This window comes from Neovison vison, chromosome 11 (genome assembly GCF_020171115.1).
Source record: "Neovison vison isolate M4711 chromosome 11, ASM_NN_V1, whole genome shotgun sequence".
In the NCBI taxonomy this organism is placed as follows: domain Eukaryota; kingdom Metazoa; phylum Chordata; class Mammalia; order Carnivora; family Mustelidae; genus Neogale; species Neogale vison.
The window spans coordinates 16,245,302-16,267,249 of NC_058101.1; the positions used below are offsets into that span (position 1 = coordinate 16,245,302).

The window sequence follows — 21,948 nt, forward strand, 5'->3', positions numbered from 1 at the left end:
CTGGTACTTTTGGGTAGCCCAGTAAAGAGCTATCAATATCATTACTGAATGAGTTGCTGTGAACTTAATGTTACTTAAATATAAAATACTATTTTTAATTGTTCCTTTTATAGACCTTACTGCTCAAAATTATCCAATAACAACTTTCTTTCCTGTACTGTAACTCGTAACAGCTGTATTTAACAAATGAGGAATAACTTAAGGCAATGTTAAGAAATCAACATTCCATTTTTGCTTTGTTTTGTTTTTTTAGTTATCTAAAGGCCTCCGGGCATGAGGTCTGAAGGTCTAATATTGCAGAAAGTGGAAACTGACATTGCTATTATTTTAACCTTTTAATGTCCTCACAATAGGCATTTGTGCTTCTTAATAACACAGAAAATAGCAGTGATGAAATTTATATTTCTGTTAGAATTTGTGTATTATACATAAATGTGAGTGATCTTAGATTTAGGTACGCTTATATTGCATTTTAGCATCTGCTGTGAAAATTGCGTTATTTGCACAGCTACATGATAAGACTCCAAGGTTTGGAGCCAATCATTGTTTTAAGGTGGTATTACCCATAAAGTAAAATGGGTCTTCAAGTTCTTACAAGAATATCTTTCAAGGGCAGAACCCTAGAATATGAACTTTCTCTTTCCTTCCTCCCTCCTTCCTTCTTTCCTGTTTTTTTTTTTTGTTGTTGTTGTTGTTGTTTGTTTTTGTTTTTTGTTTTTCATATATATTGAAGAGCACCGATCTTCAACTATAATAGACCCTGGGAACACCATCATGAAAACCAAACCAAACCAAACAAAAAATATGTTCCTTCCTCTTCGGAAAGTCTCTGTATTTTGATGGATAATCACATGTAAGTAGTCTAACACAAGATAATATGATACAAGCCAAAAAAGAGGCAAGAACAAACTGCTGACTGAGTCCAAGTGGGCGATTTTACTGCAGAAACTGAGAGTGGCTTTAGAAACCTCCTGCAGTTATAAAGAGTGAGGGCGATCTGACAGATCATCCTGAGGGTATCTCTTAACAGTAAAGGGCAATCTCCTAAAGTAGAAATTATCTCCTGTAAATGCCTTATATCCTCAGCTTTTCAGCCTTTAATGAAGGCATAGAGCTACAGAGATACCTCTGGAGAATTTGGGAAGGAAGGCAAAGAAGAATTCTCTACCCACTTTAGAGTTTCAAATGTGCAAACTTTTCAGGCTCCGTAACATTAATATGTTATATTTTATTAGTGGATTTTTAAACTGACAGTCATCAAATAATTTTCAATCCCTGTTGATCTACGGGGATTCAACTAAGTAACTTGAGTCCACCAGTCGGTCGCCACATAAAGCCGATGAATGTCACACTCATTTATTTTCCTATGAGAAGTTAGTTCTCTTTTTAGAGAGATTTATTGTGAACTGACTACTATATCAACATATTGGATATTTTATTTGAAAATTTATCTTATTCTTAAGTCAAGAAAGCTGTACCTCTGCCTTCTTATAAACTCATCATTTTAACACCATTTTGTGAAAACCGTGTATTAATTATCACCTTTTTTCTTATTGCAGTTGAAGTTTCCTTATTACACATTTTCACTGCCTCCAAAATAAACATTTTATATTACCTCATGTTTGGGAGTTTCTGACTTTTTAATTATTGGCTATTTGATTTCTTAAAAATAAAAATGTAATGTAATTATAATTTCTTTTAACAAAACATTCCATGAATTACTGGCTATATAACTAAGTACTTCATTTGTCAGTACTGGTCTTTGTGCCATTAAATATCTATTTATTATCTCATTAACTTCATTTAATAAAATCCATTTGTAACCTGAATTTAATTTAATAAAGACTTTAACATAGAATGCCTGAGATGTTCTAGATATATTCTACTACTTTTGTACAGTTAGGAAAATTTCAAAGAGCTTTCACACTAAAATTCCTGAGAAACTACTTTTGCCTTAAGAGATACATAAAATATCTCTTAAGGCAAAAGTAGTTTCTCAGGAATTTTAACTCAACATTTTAAGAAGCATATAAGCAGCAAGAACAGCCACAAACCCTGAGCTGTTGCTTGCTAAAGGGAAATCTGCTTAATTTCAAAATGAGAATAAAAAAAATCAAGTACATTTTTCTACAACTATAAAAAAAGAGATCCATAATTGTACTTGTTTGCTTTTACTTTCAATCAGCATTTCTGGCATTGCATAGATATAGTATTTTCTTTTTTAGATTTTTTTTTATTTAAATTGGGTTTAATTAACATAAACTGTATTATTAGTTTCAGGGTAACATAATGTCTTCTTAGATTTTTATTGGCAATAGAATTCCTGTAACTTAAATTAATGGTCCATGTATATCATGATTTAAATATGTAAGTACAATTCCACTAAATACTTATTTTTCAAGCTATTTCTTCTTGGATCTATACTGTGCTATAATAGAAAAAAATCTGGACTGACAGCTTAGCTCTCTTCTGCACACAATGACACTATATCCCCTCTGCCAGATTATGTCTTTTGTAAATACTCACATCATTCTCCATCACATCCATCCTGAAAGGAGGGACCAACATGTGGAGTTCTATAATACATAATGCATGTGAGATGGAATGTGATATTTTTTCAGATGGGCCCCTGCTGTTGCCTCATGGTTATTCATTTGGGAGGTTGGAGACTCTAACACTCAGCAAGCGATTGCAAGATGATCAAAGTGTTTCCATCAGTAGAGAATTCACGTGTGAAGCTAATTCTTAAATGAGCTGACAAAGAAAGTCTCACCTTAGTTTATCAATCTGCTTCGATTCTCTAGAATTTCTCCCTGTCTGTACTAGATTCAATCAATCAGTAAATCGTTTTATTCTATATACGATATACCTCTGAACTTTACCATCTTAGTTCAAATCATTACCACTTCTAACATACCAACTGATCTACCAAACCCCCATGGCATATGTAGCAAAACAATAAACATACTATAGTCTGTATCTTCTGTACTTATAGCTCATACCTGTTCCACAGCCTCACCAAGTGAAACAGAACATGCAATTTGTTATTATAGGTGAATCATTAATTATTGCATTATCATTTTAATTGTCACCTAGCTTCTGTTCAATTTACAGAAGCCAGATTGATTCTTTTAAATCTTGAGTTATACATGTCACTGCTCTGATGAAAACCCTCCAACAGCTACGTATATCACTCAGGAGAAAATCCAAGAAAATCCCATATTCTTGAAGGTTATTTCTTACTCCCCACCTTCATCTCTCTGGTCATGTCTTTAAACACTCTGTTCCTGAATTACTCTGCTCCAGACACACTGGCCTGCTTGCTGTTTCTCAAATACTCTGGATGTGGTGATCCCTCACAGTCTCTGTCCTTCATGTTACCTCTGCTGAAGACTTTTCTTCAAGCTATCTGCGTAGTTTGCTTTCTAGTTTGGGCTTTTGCTCATATATCTTTTTCTTCCTATCAGAATCATATTTCTTCTTTCCATTATTCTGGTATCTTACCTCTTTTATGTTTTCTTCGTAGAACTTATCATCCTTGAATATATTACATATGTATTTATTCTCTATCTCATTTCTTAAATATTCTCTATAATTGAATATTAGTTCAATGTGTGCCATTGTGCCATAGTATTTTAGAAAGTGCTTTCAGGTATAAAACTACTTATATTTAATTCAGTTCTGCTTCTTATTGGCTATGGGACAGGACACAGCTCTCTTAACAGGTAAGTGCATCAGTCTCCACTCTGTCAACCATGACCTAACTCTGGGTTGTAAGGAGTTCACATGAGTTAACTGTTTAGAAAAGTACCTGGTACATATAAGACACTGTGTAAGTGTTGGTTATTATTTTAAAATAGAATGAGAAAGAGAAAGAGAAAGAGAGAGTTTTTCTGCTCTAACACATAGAAAATTTACTGGTACATAGTTGGTGCTCAATTAATACTCTTGAATGAAACAAAAAACTCCACACATATTTACATATCATAATTGTTATTAGCTTGGATCCTTTTATATTAACAAAATAAAATGTTATTTGCATTTGTATAATGGCAATTGATTTGTAAAATAAATATCTAAAATATAATGCTTGGAATAAATATTATGAATAGCAAGACATGACAGTGAATACTTCCTCTGTTTTTTTTTTTAATTCATATTATTTAAGTTATTGGTCATGTAACTTCAGGAAGATATTCATATTTCATGACTACAATTTCTTCATCTTTTAAAAAGTCTCAGTGTCATTTACTTCATAAGATTGCTTATGATGACCAAGTGCTATCTGTATAGTTAATAAAGCAATGTTTACAATGATAAATATTCAATACAATTTCCTCCATTCCCCTACTTTCACCTTTTTCACCCACTCTGTTTTGTCGTGTACCATGGTGAAGAGTAAGTTTTGAACCAGGGTATTTGCATTCAAAGTCCATTCTTGTGAATTGTTACCTGTGTCCCCAGATAAATTACTTAACCACTCAGAGTCACAGTTTTCTTTCATGTAAAACGAAGATAATAATGTATCTGAAGCCATAAAGATGGTATGTGAATTAAATTTCTTAGTAAAGGTAAAGGTCTTGGAATTGGGGTGGACGCTTTTTAAGCATTCAGTGATGTTAGTTACGACTGTTAGCAGTATTCTTTTTTTTTTTTTTTTTTTTTTTAATTTTTTTTTTTATTTGCTCTCTTTTTTTTTTTTTTTTAATCTACACTTCTTCTTTATTAGAAATTATCAAAAGGGTAACAGGAGGAAAACTGCCCATTAAACTTCCCCATCTTGTCATTATGAAAACTTATAAACATAGAAAAGTTGAAAAGGATAATGAACATGCATTTACCATCCAACCCCCACCCAGTTTAAAAGCTAACAGTTTGTAATATTTGCTTTATCTTCCTATAATTTTCTTTTTTTTTTTCCCCAATTTATTTATTTTCAGAAAAACAGTATTCATTATTTTTTCACCACACCCAGTGCTCCATGCAAGCTGTGCCCTCTATAATACCCACCACCTGGTACCCCAACCTCCCACCCCCCCGCCACTTCAAACCCCTCAGACTGTTTTTCAGAGTCCATAGTCTCTCATGGTTCACCTCCCCTTCCAATTTACCCAAATTCCCTACTCCTCTCTAACGCCCCTTGTCCTCCATGCTATTGGTTATGCTCCACAAATGAGTGAAACCATATGATAATTGACTCTCTCTGCTTGACTGATTTCACTCAGCATAATCTCTTCCAGTCCCGTCCATGTTGCTACAAAAGTTGGATATTCGTCCTTTCTGATGGAGGCATAATACTCCATAGTGTATATGGACCACATCTTCCTTATCCACTCATCCGTTGAAGGGCATCTTGGTTCTTTCCATAGTTTGGCGACTGTGGCCATTGCTGCTATAAACATTGGGGTACAGATGGCCCTTCTTTTCACGACATCTGTATCTTTGGGGTAAATACCCACGAGTGCAATTGCAGGGTCGTAGGGAAGCTCTATTTTTAATTTCTTGAGGAATCGCCACACTGTTCTCCAAAGAGGCTGCACCAACTTGCATTCCCACCAACAGTGTAAGAGGGTTCCCCTTTCTCCACATCCTCTCCAACACATGTTGTTTCCTGTTTTGTTAATTTTGGCCATTCTAACTGGTGTAAGGTGATATCTCAATGTGGTTTTAATTTGAATCTCCCTGAGGGCTAATGATGATGAGCATTTTTTCATGTGTCTGATAGCCATTTGTATGTCTTGATTGGAGAAGTGTCTGTTCATATCTTCTGCCCATTTTTTGATGTGTTTGTCTGTTTCGTGTGGGTTGAGTTTGAGGAGTTCATTATAGATCCTGGATATCAACCTTTTGTCTGTACTGTTAGCAGTATTCTTAATGGTTTTCAATGTGGTTTCTCCATTACATAGTAATTTAAAACAAAAATGAGGTACACGACTTAATTAAAACATTACACTAGCTAGCAAATGCGTATCAGTGATGAAACATGATGATCTATATCAAAGTAATAGATGAAAGAATAGCAAATAGTATATATGAAGCATTGAAATTGATCTAAATTCTAGGTTTCAGTAATACTCAGATTCTTTAGGTCCATAATAGCTGTTTAGGGCACTTTACGTTCAGAAGAGAAAGTGATAGAACTCCTTACCTGTATTATACATTTTTATTCATGTTTCATGCTGTATTTAGTATTTACACTTAAAATTGTCTCCATTGGGATTATAAATTATACGGTTGCCTTTTCTACATTTAAGCCTTTGAGAAAAGTACATTCTAGAAGCCTGTCCTTCAAAACAACTTTTGAAAGAAATTGATAAAAGTTATTAAGAAACAATGTTTAAAATATATAATATTTAACCTACCTATATATCTGTATCTATCCATCAAGAAGATGAATACATAGATGAGGACATAAGGTGTGTCTTTTGCAATGTAAGGGATATAGGGTCAAATATTTGATGATTGGAAGGATAAACTCTTGTAAACATTAGCGCTCTTTATTAAGAATTTTTGGCAGGTTCTCACACAGGAAATTGGTAAAATTAAACTTGCCTACTTCTTTGAAGTAACTTGTTTTGTGCTTTGAAATGAGGATGAGAGGCATGCATTTATTTCCTGAGGGAAGCTTTCAGAACATAATCTAATTCCACCACTTTTTTTTTTTCAATTTCTGCCTAGGAAATAAGCAATGTTCCATATGATGTCTGCTTCTTCAGTATAGATCCTAGAGTGAGGAAATTGCGCAGTAGATCCACCAGCCAGTCTGTGATATACGTGTAGTGTATGAGAAAAATAAGTGTGTGTTGTTTTCAACCACTTTTTCTGGCACAACCTATTTTAAGAATGCATTTAATGAAACTTGAATTAGCATGATTAAACCTTTTCTTAAAAAGTGATAGTTTAAATGTTAAATATCATTTCATGATTTTGTCAGTTCATTACTAAAGGTCCTTTAATCATTAGAAAAACTTACAACAAAGACAGAGAAGTTTTCTATATCATTGTCATTTTTTCCCTCTTCCATTTAAACTGTATAGAAGAACTACATCAAACTTAAAAAAAAAAAATCACAGAAAAGGAAATTATCAACCAAATGAAAAAGCAACTTATGGAATGGGAGAAAATATTTGCAAACCACATGTCCACTAAGGGGTTTGTTTATAAAATAGACAAGGAACTCATACCAATCAAAGCAAAAGATCAAATAATCCAATTTTAAAATGGGCAAAGGAGGTTAAAATAGTATTTTTTCCAAAGAAAACATACACATGGTCGACAGACATGAAAAGATGCTCATCATCACTGATTATCAGGAAAATGCAAGTTAAGACCACAATACAATATCACTTTGCAACTGTAGACAAAAAATATCAAGTGTTGGCCAAGATATGGAGTAAAGGGAACACCGTACACTGTTGGTGGGCTGTAAATCAGTACAGTCATTGTGGAAGACAGTATGGAGTTTCCTCAAGAAGATGAAAATAGAACTATCATAAAAAATAAAAAAATAGGGATTCCTGGGTGGTTCAGTGAGTTAAGTACCCAACTCTTGATTTTGGCTCAGGTCATGATCTCAGGGTTGTAAGATTGAGCCCCACCTCAGACTAGCTGGGCATGAAGCCTGCTTAAGATTCTCTCTCTCCCTCTCCGTCTGTCCCTTCCCCACACACTTGCACTCTGTTTCTCTCTCAAAAAATAAAAATAAAATAAAATAAATTAAAACATAGAACTATCATATTATCCATTTATCCAATTTTGAGATATATATCCAAAGAAACTAAAGCTGTCATCTCAAAGAAATACCTGTAGCCCCATTTTACTGCAACATTGTTTACAAAAGCCAAGTATGGAAACAACCAAAGTGTCTATTAACAGTTGAACGAATAAAGAAAATATGGTGTGTATATATGTGTGTGTGTGTGGTGTGTATAAAATGGAATATGATTCAACAACCAGAAAAAGGAACTTTTGTGATTTACAGTAATGTGGATAAAGCTGGAGGGCATTATGCTAAGTTAAATAAGTCACAGTGAAAATGACAAATACTGGATGATATTACTTATGAATGGAATTAAAACAAAACAAAACAAAAAACAAACAAACAAAAAACCACCTAACTCCTAGAAAGAGAGTAGAAAAGTGGTTTCCAGGGGCTGGATGGTGGGGGAAATAAGGAGAGGTTGGCAAAATGGTACAAAACTTCAGTTATAGGATGAATAAAGTCAGAGAATCTATTATATAACCCGATGACTATAGGTGGTAACACTGTATTGTATGGTTGAATTTGATGAAAGTGTAGAACTTGAATGTCCTCACCATAGACAAAAAATATGAGGTGATAAATGTGTTAATTAATTCAATGGGGGAAATTCTTTAACAAATAATGAGTGTGTATATCAAATTCCCACATGGCACATTTTAAATATCTTACCATTTAATTTTTCAGTGCTACCTCAATAAAGCTGAAAATGTATCATTTTAGTTATGATCTGAATATTTTAGTTATGATCTGAAGTTTGTATGTTAATATGATCTGAAGTTTATTTATTAGTAAAATAATATTTGTTCACTCAGAGTACTTCCTATCCATTCCAACTAAAATCTATGCAGTATTAGTTAATTAATTAATTAATAAGAATTAATTAATGATTCTCTAGGTTAATACTCTTCCATGTATCTCAAAAACGAGGAACAAAATGTTCATGCCAATTAGCAAAATTGCACCAGATATTTTGCCTATGTGTGTGTGTGTGTGTGTGTGTGTGTATTTTCATGCCTCTGTATTTATTCATTTCTATTCAATTCATCTTTTATTCTGTTTTCTGTCTTTATTGTTGGACACATTTCTTTTCTACACAAAGTTTACTGACAATTTTTGGTTTGTGCATTGTAATTACTGTCAAATGAATTTCAAAGAAGTTGTTGTTTTTCCTTATCCCTTAATTTTCATTTCTTTAAGCAGGATAAGCAGTATTCTGAAGACATCTGTTCATTTCAAGGAGATCCTGAAAGAGTAGCTAAAATTTAGTTCTAAAAAGTAGCAATAGTACAAAAGAGTTTAATTGTGTAATATTGCAGTATGTGTGTAGGTGGCAAATTCAAGCAAATCCTAGATTTCACTTCAATGTGAAAAGCTTTAAGTCTATCATTTCAGGGGCACCTGGGTGGCTCAGTGCATTAAACGTCTGTCTTCCCCAGAGTTCATGATCTCAGGGTCCTGGGATTGAGCCCCACATCTGGCTCCCTGTGGGCTCTATGCTCACAAGGAGCCTGCTTCCTCCTCTCCCTCTGCCTGCCTCTTGGCCTACTTGTGATCTCTTTTTCTCTGTCAAATAAGTAGATAAAATCTTAAAAAAAAAAAAAAAAAAAAAAAACCTCTATCAATTTAGATTACTGGAAAAAGTAATAATGACCCAAAACTCAATCATCATCAGTTGGAATTAGAAGTAAATTTTGATTCAACTGACAAACACCATTTACCTTGTCTACTTAACATTTTAAGATTAATTTCCTCTAATGAGAAAGAAACATTAATGAAGAGAATTTCAGGATTTCAGATGTCAGAATACTTATCTCTCCCATCTGCACAATTAATTGTGATTTATAAAAGTGAATAAATTATTGTGATGATAGTTTGTCTTTTTTAAGAGGTATTAAAACTTGCTAAAAAGTAGAAGTTATTATGAATAAACTTCCTGATGAAGCTACAGAGACATGGATTTTAGTAATCAGAAAGTCTTATATATTCTGTTAATTATCATCTTTTCCTCTCTTTGTGCTCTGAGTACAACTGAAGGGCTGGAGGAGTTGATCAAGCATAGTCTTGTGGCTAATTGAGCAATACTGTCTGAATCATTTAATAGTTAATTATTTTTTTCTTCTGTATTTGACTAAAATTGCTCCAGCTAGGGCAGTTCTCAAAGATTTATTCAAAATCAGCACTTTTCTAACATGTGAAAGTCAAATGTAATTTTTAAAAAGTAAATTAAAAACTTTGTTAAAAGCTTGCAAGAACAACCCATTTCTGCATGTAGGTTTCTTTCAGGAAAGTATAATCTTCATTTTGAAAATTTGCAAATTCAGAGAAAAAATGCATATATCAAATTAGAAGACTTTCATTTAAATTATTCTGGAAAGCATGTAACTTTTCCCCAGAAATGTACTTGAGAAAGACTTTTCATACCAGATTTAAAAACTTCTGTTTTCACATGACTTTGCATTCACAGCTTTATTTTTTATTTCAGCAAAAGTGACTTTAAACATTATTACATGCAATATGGTACACTAGATATTGAAGCACAGACTAAAATAACACCAGGTCATTGTACTCAAGGACTTCAGAGATAGTTGGAACAACTAGCATGTAAACACAAGATAATATGCATTCATCAAGTGAGAGCTGAGTAACAGTGAACTCTAAGGAGTTATTGATCATGAAAATTATTTGTTTTTCCAGATTAGATGGCTCTTGAAATGAAGGGTGGACAAATAATTGATATTCTAGAAAATAGTATGTGGATTTTAGGCATTCTTATAAGAGGAATCAACATATAAAATTGTTCTGTAATTAAGTAATGGTAAGATAAAGCCATGAACAATGTTAAAACAAAGTGCCATGTTTTAAACAATATAATTCATATATAAAGCTAAATTATCAATATTAAAATGAAATATAGTTATGTTCAAGTATATAAATATATATTACCCTCTCTAATAAACTGTTTTAAAAATATTGCCTACCATCTTCCAAACAAGAGCAATATTAGGAGATACTTGGAATTTTCAAACAGATTCTTTAAGCTCCTTTGCTTATTTACAGCAGTACCCAAATGAGAATTAATATCATCATTCATTCTGTGCTTCAATCTAAGAACATTTTTATTTAGTAAACCATACACATAGAAGAAATCAGAAAAAAAAATCTGTGGATAATGTAGCACACCCTTGGTTGTAAGTCTATTAATAAGAGAGTGGAATATGGTAAAATCAGTGCACTCATTGTCATACTTTTAATATTTATTTAAATATTACATATAATAATTAGAATTGCCTGGAGTGTTATTCTGTGCCATCCTTTATACACTTTATTCTTCACTTCACTCTCCCAAAATAGCTGTAAGATTTAAGTGTAGCAATAAAATACACTGTGGACACAATAGTCTATATGTGTTTAGAGAACATATGGTCATGGATATGTCCTTTGCAATAGATCTTCAAGTATTGTTGTTGTTGTTGTTTTTAATGAGCCAGTGAAAGGGATCAGGGATGGAGAAAAATTTCAGTTTGCAAGTTTGGTATGAACAAAGTCAGATGGTCATAACAATAACAAACTTAATTATACATCTAATATATATAACTTTAATTTTGATAGAACTACAACGTTTTTGGAATAGGATATTTAATAACGTTACCAATGAGGGGGCTTGGATAGGATATTTTTCCTTATGATATTCTGAAGTAAACATTTCCCTCTGTTGCCCATATAAATCAACTTCATATACTGAAGCTCTTCTGTTACAAACTCTTTTACCTTCTGTCTATCTCATATATTTAGTCATATTTTAATTGGTAATCTTACCAGTTTGGAAAGCAGAAATTGAATATCATGGACAAAGAAGATTCAAAAATATATTTTTGAGATAAACATTTAGAGAAGCTCATAAATTAACACAATTATTGCATCATACAAAAACAAAATTTAAAAAATCCATACAGATACAATATTTCAAGGCTGTCAAAGCAGTAATGATTAAAAGGTCAAACAATCTGAAAGGTTTGAAGTGGCGGGGGGTGGGGAGGTTGGGGTACCAGGTGGTGGGTATTATAGAGGGCACGGATTGCATGGAGCACTGGGTGTGGTGAAAAAATAATGAATATTGTTTTTCTAAAAATAAATAAATTGAAAAAAAAAGTCAAACAAAACACCTTGGTTATTTCACAATAATTTTATACTTTAATAAATTATGTTTTCTTCTTAAAATACAGGAAATAAATACATATTTTTCTCTAAATATTTTATTTTCCTTTTTAGGTGATGCAAACATCTACTATTCACGATGTTAAACAAAAATTCCACAAAGAATGTAAGTTTTATATATAATTTAGAATTTATGTTACAGTTTTCTCAAATTAGTTCAAATGTATCTGTAAGAATAAGTTCCATATTAGAATGGAAAAGTGTATGGAAATCATATTTTTATAGAAACTCAGAAATAATATGGTATATACCTCTTGACTGTGAGTATTTTCATATCTAACTCTAATCTACAATACTCTTAGTTTTTCACAAAATTATTTTCTCCTTCATATTTGAACATTTTTGTTATATCAGGAAACATTCCATTTGAGAGACATTATTGAGACCAAGTATTTACTTATATGTAAGGAAAATATTAATAAAATATTTTACTCCAAGTATTTATACTGGCCAAATCTCTTTCACATAGGATTTCTTTATACAGTAAATTAAAACTATATTATTTACTTTCATTAATAGCTAAATTTACCTCATTAAGAAGTCTCTTTGTTTTTTTACTTAGAAATATTTATAAGATGTTTACTTAAATTAGATTTTTATTTTATAATTTTCCGATAAAGTTTATTCTTAACTTAAACAAAGTCAAACCAAAAACAAAGTCAAAAAATTGCAGGGAGACCAGAAATCAAGATCAATCAAAACACCTGAGAGAAAAAAGAATGAAGATAAAAGACAAATAAGGAGAACTCTCCCTCCTGGAAACCCAGTCCTCTGGTGACTGTGTTTCCTTCTTTACAAGATTAATAATTCCTATTATAACTGCAGGGTCTGCAAATAAACAGCATCAGAGGTATCATAATACAAAATTTATTCTATGTCAGAAAGTAAAGAAGTAAGTTTATAAAAAATCTAACAATTGTAGTTACATACATAAAACTACTATTATTTGAATATATTTATGAAACTTAACATGATATTCAATGTTATCGGGTTTTAAATATCCTAAACATAAAATATTAAGGCAATCAAGACATAACTTTGTTTTGTTTCAGTTTTACCGTTGTAAATTATTAGTATTAGTACCACTTTTCTGATTGCTTTTTATTATTTGGTAGATACATTAAACAGAATCTCCAATTGATTGCCTGAGGGTAGGGAAAAAGGGAGATGGATAAAGTCGGTAAAAGAGATTAAGTAGTACAATCCTCCATTTATGAAATAAATAACACATGCAGATGTGTTATACAGCATAGGAAATATAGTTGACATAAAAGTGGTGTATGGTGACATGATAACGTTACTTCTCAAGGTGATCATTTCATAATATATATAGGTATTGAGTCAGTATGTTGCACACCTGAAATTGATGTATTATGTGTCATTTATATTTTAATAAAAGAAGAAATACAGTATTCAAACAATTTTTATTCATTGTATTTCACTTCAAAAACTTATTGGTTTTTAAGTTTTACAAAGCACAAAAACATTTTTTGCTGTGTTACATTATAGAGAATTATCTGTGAGTCGATAAAATTGGAGATTCTGTTTAGCTTTACCTTTTTCTTAGTTCTATTTTCAAACTTTCTTTACTGTGATTTTCTTGCCCTGTAAAGTGACTATCTTTTCCTCTTCCTGGTTTTGTAATTTTTTAGTTCGGCTTTGTTTTAAGAGTCATCTTTTAGATTACCCTGATGATACCACAGCAGTCAGACTAGTGAAGAAATAGAATAGGAAGGAAACCACAATTAAAATATTAGCTGTTAAAATAAGAGAAAAAGAACAATGGTTTCATGAGAAAGAGAGTCTAATGAAACTTTAAATTATATGTGTTCACATACATGCAATTTCATCTATTTCTTTTCTTCTTTGTAATCTCCAAAAAAAATTATGAAATGCCTCAGCCTCAATACTCAGTCTTTCTGTACCTCCACACATGCCTTTATTCATACTTGTGATGATTGTTCTTGCTTGTATCTTGAAGCCTCTCCTAGAGACTCTCAGAGACCATCACACTCACGGCCCTATAGGACATACTCTGTTTACTCTCATTTTCTCACAAAGGTTGTGCAGAAGAATTAAATCTTGTTAGGGCTGAGCTGAAAAATTAAGAATCATGGAAATCTAGGTGGCACTCTGACTAAAACTATGTAAATATTTTATAAGATTTCAAAAGATAAAAAAAAAAAAAAAAACAACTCTATGTTAAAAAACAAATTCAGGGCACCTGTGTGGTTCAGATGGCTAAATGTCTGCCTTCGACTCAGGTCATGATCCTGGGGTCCTAGGGCAAGTCCCACATCTGGGTCTCTGCTCAGAAAGGTCTGCTTCTCTCTCTACCCCTCCCCCCTGCTCATGATCTATCTCTGTCTAGCTCTCTCTCTGTCAAATAAATAATTCTTAAAAAACCTCTATTACATATTAAAGCTGAGTAGCATAACCTTATTTCATGTTACTCAAATCAACAACTATTCCATGATTTATTTATTTTAAATTTAATTTCATTCTCTTTTTGGGTTACAATATGACTTTATTAGAACAATTGTTAATATTTTAGAACATTATAAGGACTTATAAAAAGCCACAGGCAACTGTGTATGTACTAATTTAAATCTGTAATGTTATATTCCACTTTGTGGCTTTGATCAATCAACAATCCAAATGTTTTCCAGAATAACAAGTAATTATAGTGGAAAAATTCTGCCCAAATGTTACAAGTTATTTTGTTATGCTTTATCACACTCAAAAGAATTTAAGTTCCTATAGTCTAGATTTCCTTAGAAGACTGATGAATGCAATAGCATGGTTAAAATAAAAGATATATTAATAAATAGAATTTAAAGATTTTTAAAAGCAAAGGTCTATTGAATATATGCTTTCAGAACTCTGTCATTACTTGTCTTAGGAAGGAAGGCAAGGAATCTAAAGCAGAGATTAGAAATACCATTACTGTACAAAGTTGTATAAAGGTAGGATTTCATCTAAATAGTTTTAAAAAACTCCTTTTTTTTTCAAATCTTTAAAAACCTTTACTGATTTTGTAGCTAAAAGTGATTTGCAATCACAACAAGATAAAGTGCTCTGAATACTATTATAATTTCATGCATAATCTCTAAAAGAACTAGCCATCAACCACTTATTGTGAATGATGACTTCTGTGATTGTTTGGTGAAGGTAAATACCATAGTTATAATTAAAATGAATGAGGGAAAAACTCTCTAAAGATCTGGTATACAAGAGACGCCATTTTAGCTTTCTTTCTAGGTTAACAGAACTGTACATAAACTTCATTTAAACCAAAGGCTGATTAATGGCTTCCCTAAGCATACCTTGTACACCTGCTTATAAAAGAGTAGCCTAAGGGAAAACTATCTATTCCATGGGTATCAGTCAGTGCTCCTACTGCCTGAATTCCTTAACATTAAAATTTGTGATTCCTGCCTATATACTAATCTATAATCTTCTGAACTTTTACAAGAAGTACAAAGTATATAACCATATAAAAACTATAACCATATAACCATATTCATTCTCCAGAGCACTTTCTTTCCTGTGAAGAGCATGTTTCCCTGACAACTATCCTAGCTTAGACTCAAATAAAACTCTCTCTTTCGAAAAAAAATTAAGTATGTATATATCTGTATATATTTATAATTTATATATATGTATGTGTGTGTATATGTGTGTATGTGTGTGTATATATATATATATATATATTCTTCTAGTAGAATTCTTCTCCTGAAATCAATATTGCCCAATATGTTCACTAACTAGAATTTAAGTAAAAATTTATATATAAATAATAAATAAATAATAAATAATAATATATAATATATCTTATATATTCATTTATATGTGTCTATATATGTGCATGTGTATATGTATATATGTACACATATAGGTACATATACGTATATATATATACCTATATGTGTGTGCATGCATAGGTATGTATGCACATGTATATGTATATACACATACACACACATGCATGCACATATACATACACACATATATATTCTTTTTTTAGTACTGTGGTATATCATGTTGATTGATTTGTGAATATTGAACCAGCCATGCAGTCCAGGAATAAATCCTACTTGATCAAAGTGAATAATTCTTTTAATGTACTATTGGATATGATTTGCTAGTATCTTTTGGGAATTTTTGTATCCATGTTCATCAGTGGTATTGACCTGTAATTTTTATTTTTAGTGGCATCTTTGTCTGGTTTTGGAATCAAGGTAATGCTGGCCTCATAGAATGAGTTTGGAAGTTTTCTTCCTGTTTATATTTTGGAGAAGAGGTATTAACTCTTCTTTAAATGTCTTTAAATGTCTTGTATAATTCCCCTGTGAAGCCGCCTTGCCCAGGACTTTTGTTGGGAGATTTTTGATTATTGATTCCATTTCCTTGCTTGTTATGGGTCTATTAACATTTTGTATTTCTTCCTGTTTCAATTTTGGTAATTTGTATGTTTCTAGAAATTTGTCCATTTCTTCCAGATTTCCCAGTTTGTTGCCGTATAATTTTTCATAATATTCTCTTATAATCATTTGTATTTCTTTGGTGTTGGTTGTGATCTCTCCTCTTCCATTTGTGATTTTATTTATTTGGGTCCTTCCTCTTTTCTTTTTGATAAATCTGGCTGGGTTTTATCAGTTCCATTACCTGTTTTGAAGAACCAGGTCTTAGTTTCATTGATATGTTCTACTTTTCTTTGTTTCTGTATTATTTCTTTCTGCTGTAATCTTTGTTTAAAACTCTCTTATGTTTTAGAGACTCTAAAAGTTTTGTTCATTTAACATTGACAAATCCACAGTTTTAAAATTGGTGGGATATAAAATCTAATGAACATTTGAAGAATACTGAATGGGATTCAATCTTTATGTAATAACGAATTGCATAAGATTTGTTAAATGTTTTCAGAGTTACATCAATGTTCATATTTTCAAACCTTATATCAAAGTTTGTATATAATTGACAAGATTAACCATGTGAGATTTTGATTAATATGAGCATTTGTACCAAACACTTGATGATTAGTTTCTTTCTAGATAATTCATCTGAAATATTTTGGATCTTTATTTGACACTAAGGTTTGAACACTTCTTTTTTTTTTGAAAATTGTAGGTAGTAAATGGTTTTTAGTGTTTCTAGATCATGCTTCTTTTAAAATTATCAGAAAAAATTAGGATGCTGTGACATTTTGATTTATAGTAAGAAATGTATATTTGGTTTTCATCTCAGTTTCTGGCACAGAGCTCCTAAAAACCTTGGGATAGCTTAAATAATGATAGCAACAAGAAATGTCTTTTGTAATGTTAATGAGACAAATTTTGGACTACACCTAAGAATGGGGGCTTGTTGCTAGGAGGTTTGGAACTTTCAGTCTCACCCCCAGGCCTCTGGGCAGGGGAAGGTCTAAAGTTTGAATCAATTGTCAATAACCGAGAGGACAGAATACAGAGAGCTTCTGGAGAACATGTGGAGATTCAGGAAGTATGTTTTTTTATTTTTTTCGGACAAATCTTTGGAGATCTGAGACATTTCTCCATCTTTGTATTCATCACTTCCACCAGACTCTTTCTGAGTTATATCCTTTTGTAATAAACTTGTCATCTAATAAGTAAAATATTTATCTGAGTTCTGTTAGTAGCTCTCTCAAGTTATTGATACCTGAGGAAGAGATCATGGGAAACTGTTTTATAAGCAGTTGGTCAGAAGAACAGGGGACAAACTGGACTTGCAACTGGCATTTGAAGTAATAGAAAGGTAGTCCTATAGGACTGAACTCTTAACCTGTGGTATCTATTGGTACCTCCAGGTATACAGAGTCAGAATTTAGTTAAATTGTAGGATGGCACGGTGGTGTCCCAACCACAGATAATCATGGAGGAAGACCCCCCTCCCCCCGACACATGTTGAAATTGGTTGCCAAACCCAAAATAGATGTTTTAAGCTCTCCAAAATCAGAAATAATACCACCATGAGATAAGTATGGTATTCCATGAATTTTTCTACTCACCAATTTTTTATGGACTGGTAACATAATCGTCAAAATTGATAAACAACCATGTTTAAGATAATTAGAGGAAACCATGAAGGGCAAGGAAAATGAAAAGAAAAGCTCTTTTCCTGTGATTTTATCTCGTTATTGTTTTCTCTTCTTTTTTCAAATCAAGGTGTCTCAATAATTAGTATCCTTGTGCTCTTCAAACATTATTCCTCAAAGACATAGCTCTCCTAGCTTTCATTACCATCCCTGGGCTACAGAAATCTATTTTTATTGGAAAATCTGTTTCTAAAACCTGTAAACTTTTTCTCCACATAACTGTCCCTTGATAGTTAAAACCTCTAATTCTTCTTCAAATGTATTTCTTATTGTTAAATTGCATACTTTCTGTCAATGAATACAGCATCACTTTTTCTTTTCTTTTTTTTTTTTTTTTTTGGACATTTGAATCACTTTAAAAATTGTTAAGTTTAAAGTGTCTCTTAAAGTATCCCCTTCCCTTCCCCATGTGTGCTCATGTTTTTCTATATTATTTGGGATAATCTATCTTTAAAAGATTCACTAAATCATCAAGATATAAATGCCTTTTTGTTCTCCATGAAAATATCTGATTTTTCTTAATTATACTCTCATTTTTAATTGAAATATTATAGCCGACATCAAAGTTGAGTTGTAGCTATCAAATATTATGCCTTATAATATCTTTGTATGTCTTATTCTAGTTCCTTTGCATTGATGTTTATAGTAAGGAAAATAAATATAGCCAACTTTTACCAAATAGTCACTCCTTGTACTAATATTGTAAGAATATTTCTGGGCAGCAAATATTTAAAAATACAACTTTTTGATTATCTAGTAGTATTTTAGTTTTTGTTTTACAGATAAAATTCTTAGAAAGATTAAATAACCTGCCCAGGGTCACATAGCTAATAAATGGCAAAGCTGGAATTCAAACTCAGGGAATATGACTCTGTAACCTATACTCAAACCACTAATCTCCATTGTCTCTATTTTACTGAGTCATAATTTTAAGTTGTTTTTCCAGGAAGAAGTTCAGATATTACCTGTATATTTTACTTCAGAAATGTTATCCTTATTCCCCCATTTGCAAATAGAGAACTAACTTGAAAGTTAGTTTTAAGAAATTATGTAATGAATAATATTACTATAATTCTAGGCATAGTTCACATTTGGTTATAAAAATTGAAATCTCTCTGGCGGCGCCTGGGTGGCTCAGTGGGCTAAGCCACTGCCTTCGGCTCAGGTCATGATCTCAGGGTCCTGGGATCGAGCCCTGCCTCGGGCTCTCTGCTCAGCAGGGAGCCTGCTTCCTCCTCTCTCTCTGCCTGCCTCTCTGCCTGCTTGTCATATCTCTCTGTCAAATAAATAAATAAAATCTTTAAAAAAAAAAAAATTGAAATCTCTCTAATGTCACATGGCACCATATAAGATCAGCTGTTAAATTAAAAACAACCGTTAATAAAAATGATGATTAATAATGTTAATAAGAATAAGAGGTTTGAGTGCAAATAAGGTTTTGAATTGTCAATGGAATTTTCTCCTGTAAGACTGATCTCAGAAATAGTGATATATGAACTGAAGTAAAAAGTGAGTAACAATCAGTTGAAGTGTATCTAGTGCGTTCTTTCAGTGTCATCAAAGAAGTTTCTGAAAGACAAACCAAGTCATTTTACCCATGGCCTATGTTTTATCTATTAGTTGGTATCACCATACAAAGTTTCAATGATGTTTATAATTTATTGGACTACTTGTCTCTGAGTTCCCCTAGAGAGCATGAGGTCAGGGGAGGGTGAGGGGAGTAGGAGAGAGAAGCAAGAAAAAGCAATGGAATTAGCAAACCAATCGCAGTTTCAGACACATAAAGGGATGTATAATTTATTGTGGCAGTTGAAATGCATATAATTCTTTGCCAAAAGGCCAGGAGGACATAAACAATGATACACTTTGAAAGGTTCAAGGAAAATAACTCAAAACAAAGATAACACAGTAGAAGGATTTATGACATATAGTATAGAATGATGAGTATTCTCTAAGCAACCTGAAGGAAGCCTCCTGGACAAGGCTGTAGAATTCCCTGATCTCTCTATGAAAGGAGCTAGAAAAATGATAAATGTAACCACAGGAAGAAGTGGCAGAATGTTTTTCTTTAAAAAGCTAACTACTAACTCTATAAGTAGTTAATATTCTTTCTATAATAGTTTCCTCAGCAGCAGAAATTATGAGTCTCACCAAGAATTTAGATAAAGATATGGAAAAATTTGGCTGGTTATTCAGTCTTATGTTAACAGTCTAGGTTACATTTTGTGAAAGTTATGGGAATTAAGTGGCTAGTTCCCTTCTAGGAATCTAATCACCACAGTCCAGTAAGACCCTACACTCATGGGCAAACATCTCACTATTTTTTTAATATTACAGTTAAATTTCAAGATTGAGATAAGTTAATAAATCCTGTTAATACTGATGTACTGAAAAAATTTAAAAAAATACTGATGTTCTTGTCAATGAAGAAATTCTAAGGAATGTGCTACTTGACATAAAAAAAAAATAGATTATATGGGTCTCCCTGAGCTAGAAATAACAAAAGAAATATGTTAACCACATTCTAGATAAGTCTCATGCAAAATATTTCAGGAAAGGAGTGAATTTTTATAAATCTCATTTAACCCATTTAAAATTTAATAGGATTTTCAAAATATCTCTTCTTTATTAAGCATGCTATATACATCATTTTAACAATTTTTACTCCACATATTCTTGTTTTCCTCAATAAAGAAAGAATTGATACAATTTGAAGCCAAATAATATTTGGTAATTTAAAAAATAGGAAATATTTTTCAAGTTTTCACATGATTGTCTCACAAAATTATAGTTTAGGTTTTTTTTGTATTTTCTTTTTTTATATAAAGATTTTATTTATTTATTTGATAGAGAGAGACACAGCGAGAGAGGGAACAGAAGCAGGGGGAGTGGGGAGTGGAGGAGGAAGAAGCAGGCCTCCTGCAGGGCAGGGAGCCTAATGTGGGGCTCCATCTCGGGATCCTGGGATCATGACCTGAGCTGAAGGCAAACACTTAACAACTGAGCCACCCAGGCACCCAGTTTTTTTGTATTTTCAATTTTATCTTTAAAAAAATCCTTTTTTGGGGGCGCCTGGGTGGCTCAGTGGGTTAAGCCTCTGCCTTCGGCTCAGGTCATGGTCTCAGGGTCCTGGGATCAAGCCCCGCATCAGGCTCTCTGCTCTGCAGGGAGCCTGCTTCCTCCCCTCTTTCTCTGCCTGCCTCTCTGCCTACTTGTGATCTCTCTCTCTCTGTCAAATAAATAAATAAAATCTTAAAAAATTTTTTTTTTCTTTTTGCTACTTGAGTAACAAAAATTATTTAATTCAACTTATTTCAACAAATACTCATTCAAATTAAATTATCAAGTATTATGCTGTACTGCTATAGATGAGTATTCATTGTCTAACCATCAAGACTTTGTAGCATACAGAAACACATCTGTCTACACAAGCATATACACATACACACAAATTGAATGATTTCCAGAATTGCTTAATGTTGAATCCATTCATTAAAAAATAATTAAAATTTTATTTTACATTAATGTTAGTAAATGTTACTCTGTATGGTCACAGATGCTCTCTTGATTCTTTTTTTTTTTAAGATATATTTATTTATCTATTTGGCAGACAGAGATCACAAGCAGGCAAAGAGGCAGGTATAGAGAGGTTGGGGAAGCAGGCTCCCCGCTGAGCAGAGAGCTTGATGTAGGGCTCGATCCCAGGACTCTGAGATCATGACCTGAGCCGAAGGCAAAGGTTTAACCCATTGAGCCACCCAGGCACCCCTGCTCTCTTGATTCTTAAAAGGAATTGACAGGATATATCCAACTTTATTTTTCATAAATCTATTTCAAAATAGTCAACAACTTATATATT

At 32.4% G+C, this 21,948-nt stretch overlaps 1 protein-coding gene across 1 annotated transcript in view; it reads left to right on the forward strand.

Annotated features, from left to right (window-relative positions):
• The window catches only part of TECRL (trans-2,3-enoyl-CoA reductase like), a 101,745-nt gene that overhangs the window by 16,111 nt on the left and 63,686 nt on the right, over positions 1–21,948 (forward strand). The window contains exon 2 of the mRNA XM_044223993.1: positions 12,032–12,083. Coding sequence (XP_044079928.1) covers positions 12,032–12,083 — 52 coding nt within the window. The remainder of the gene's footprint in view (positions 1–12,031; positions 12,084–21,948) is intronic.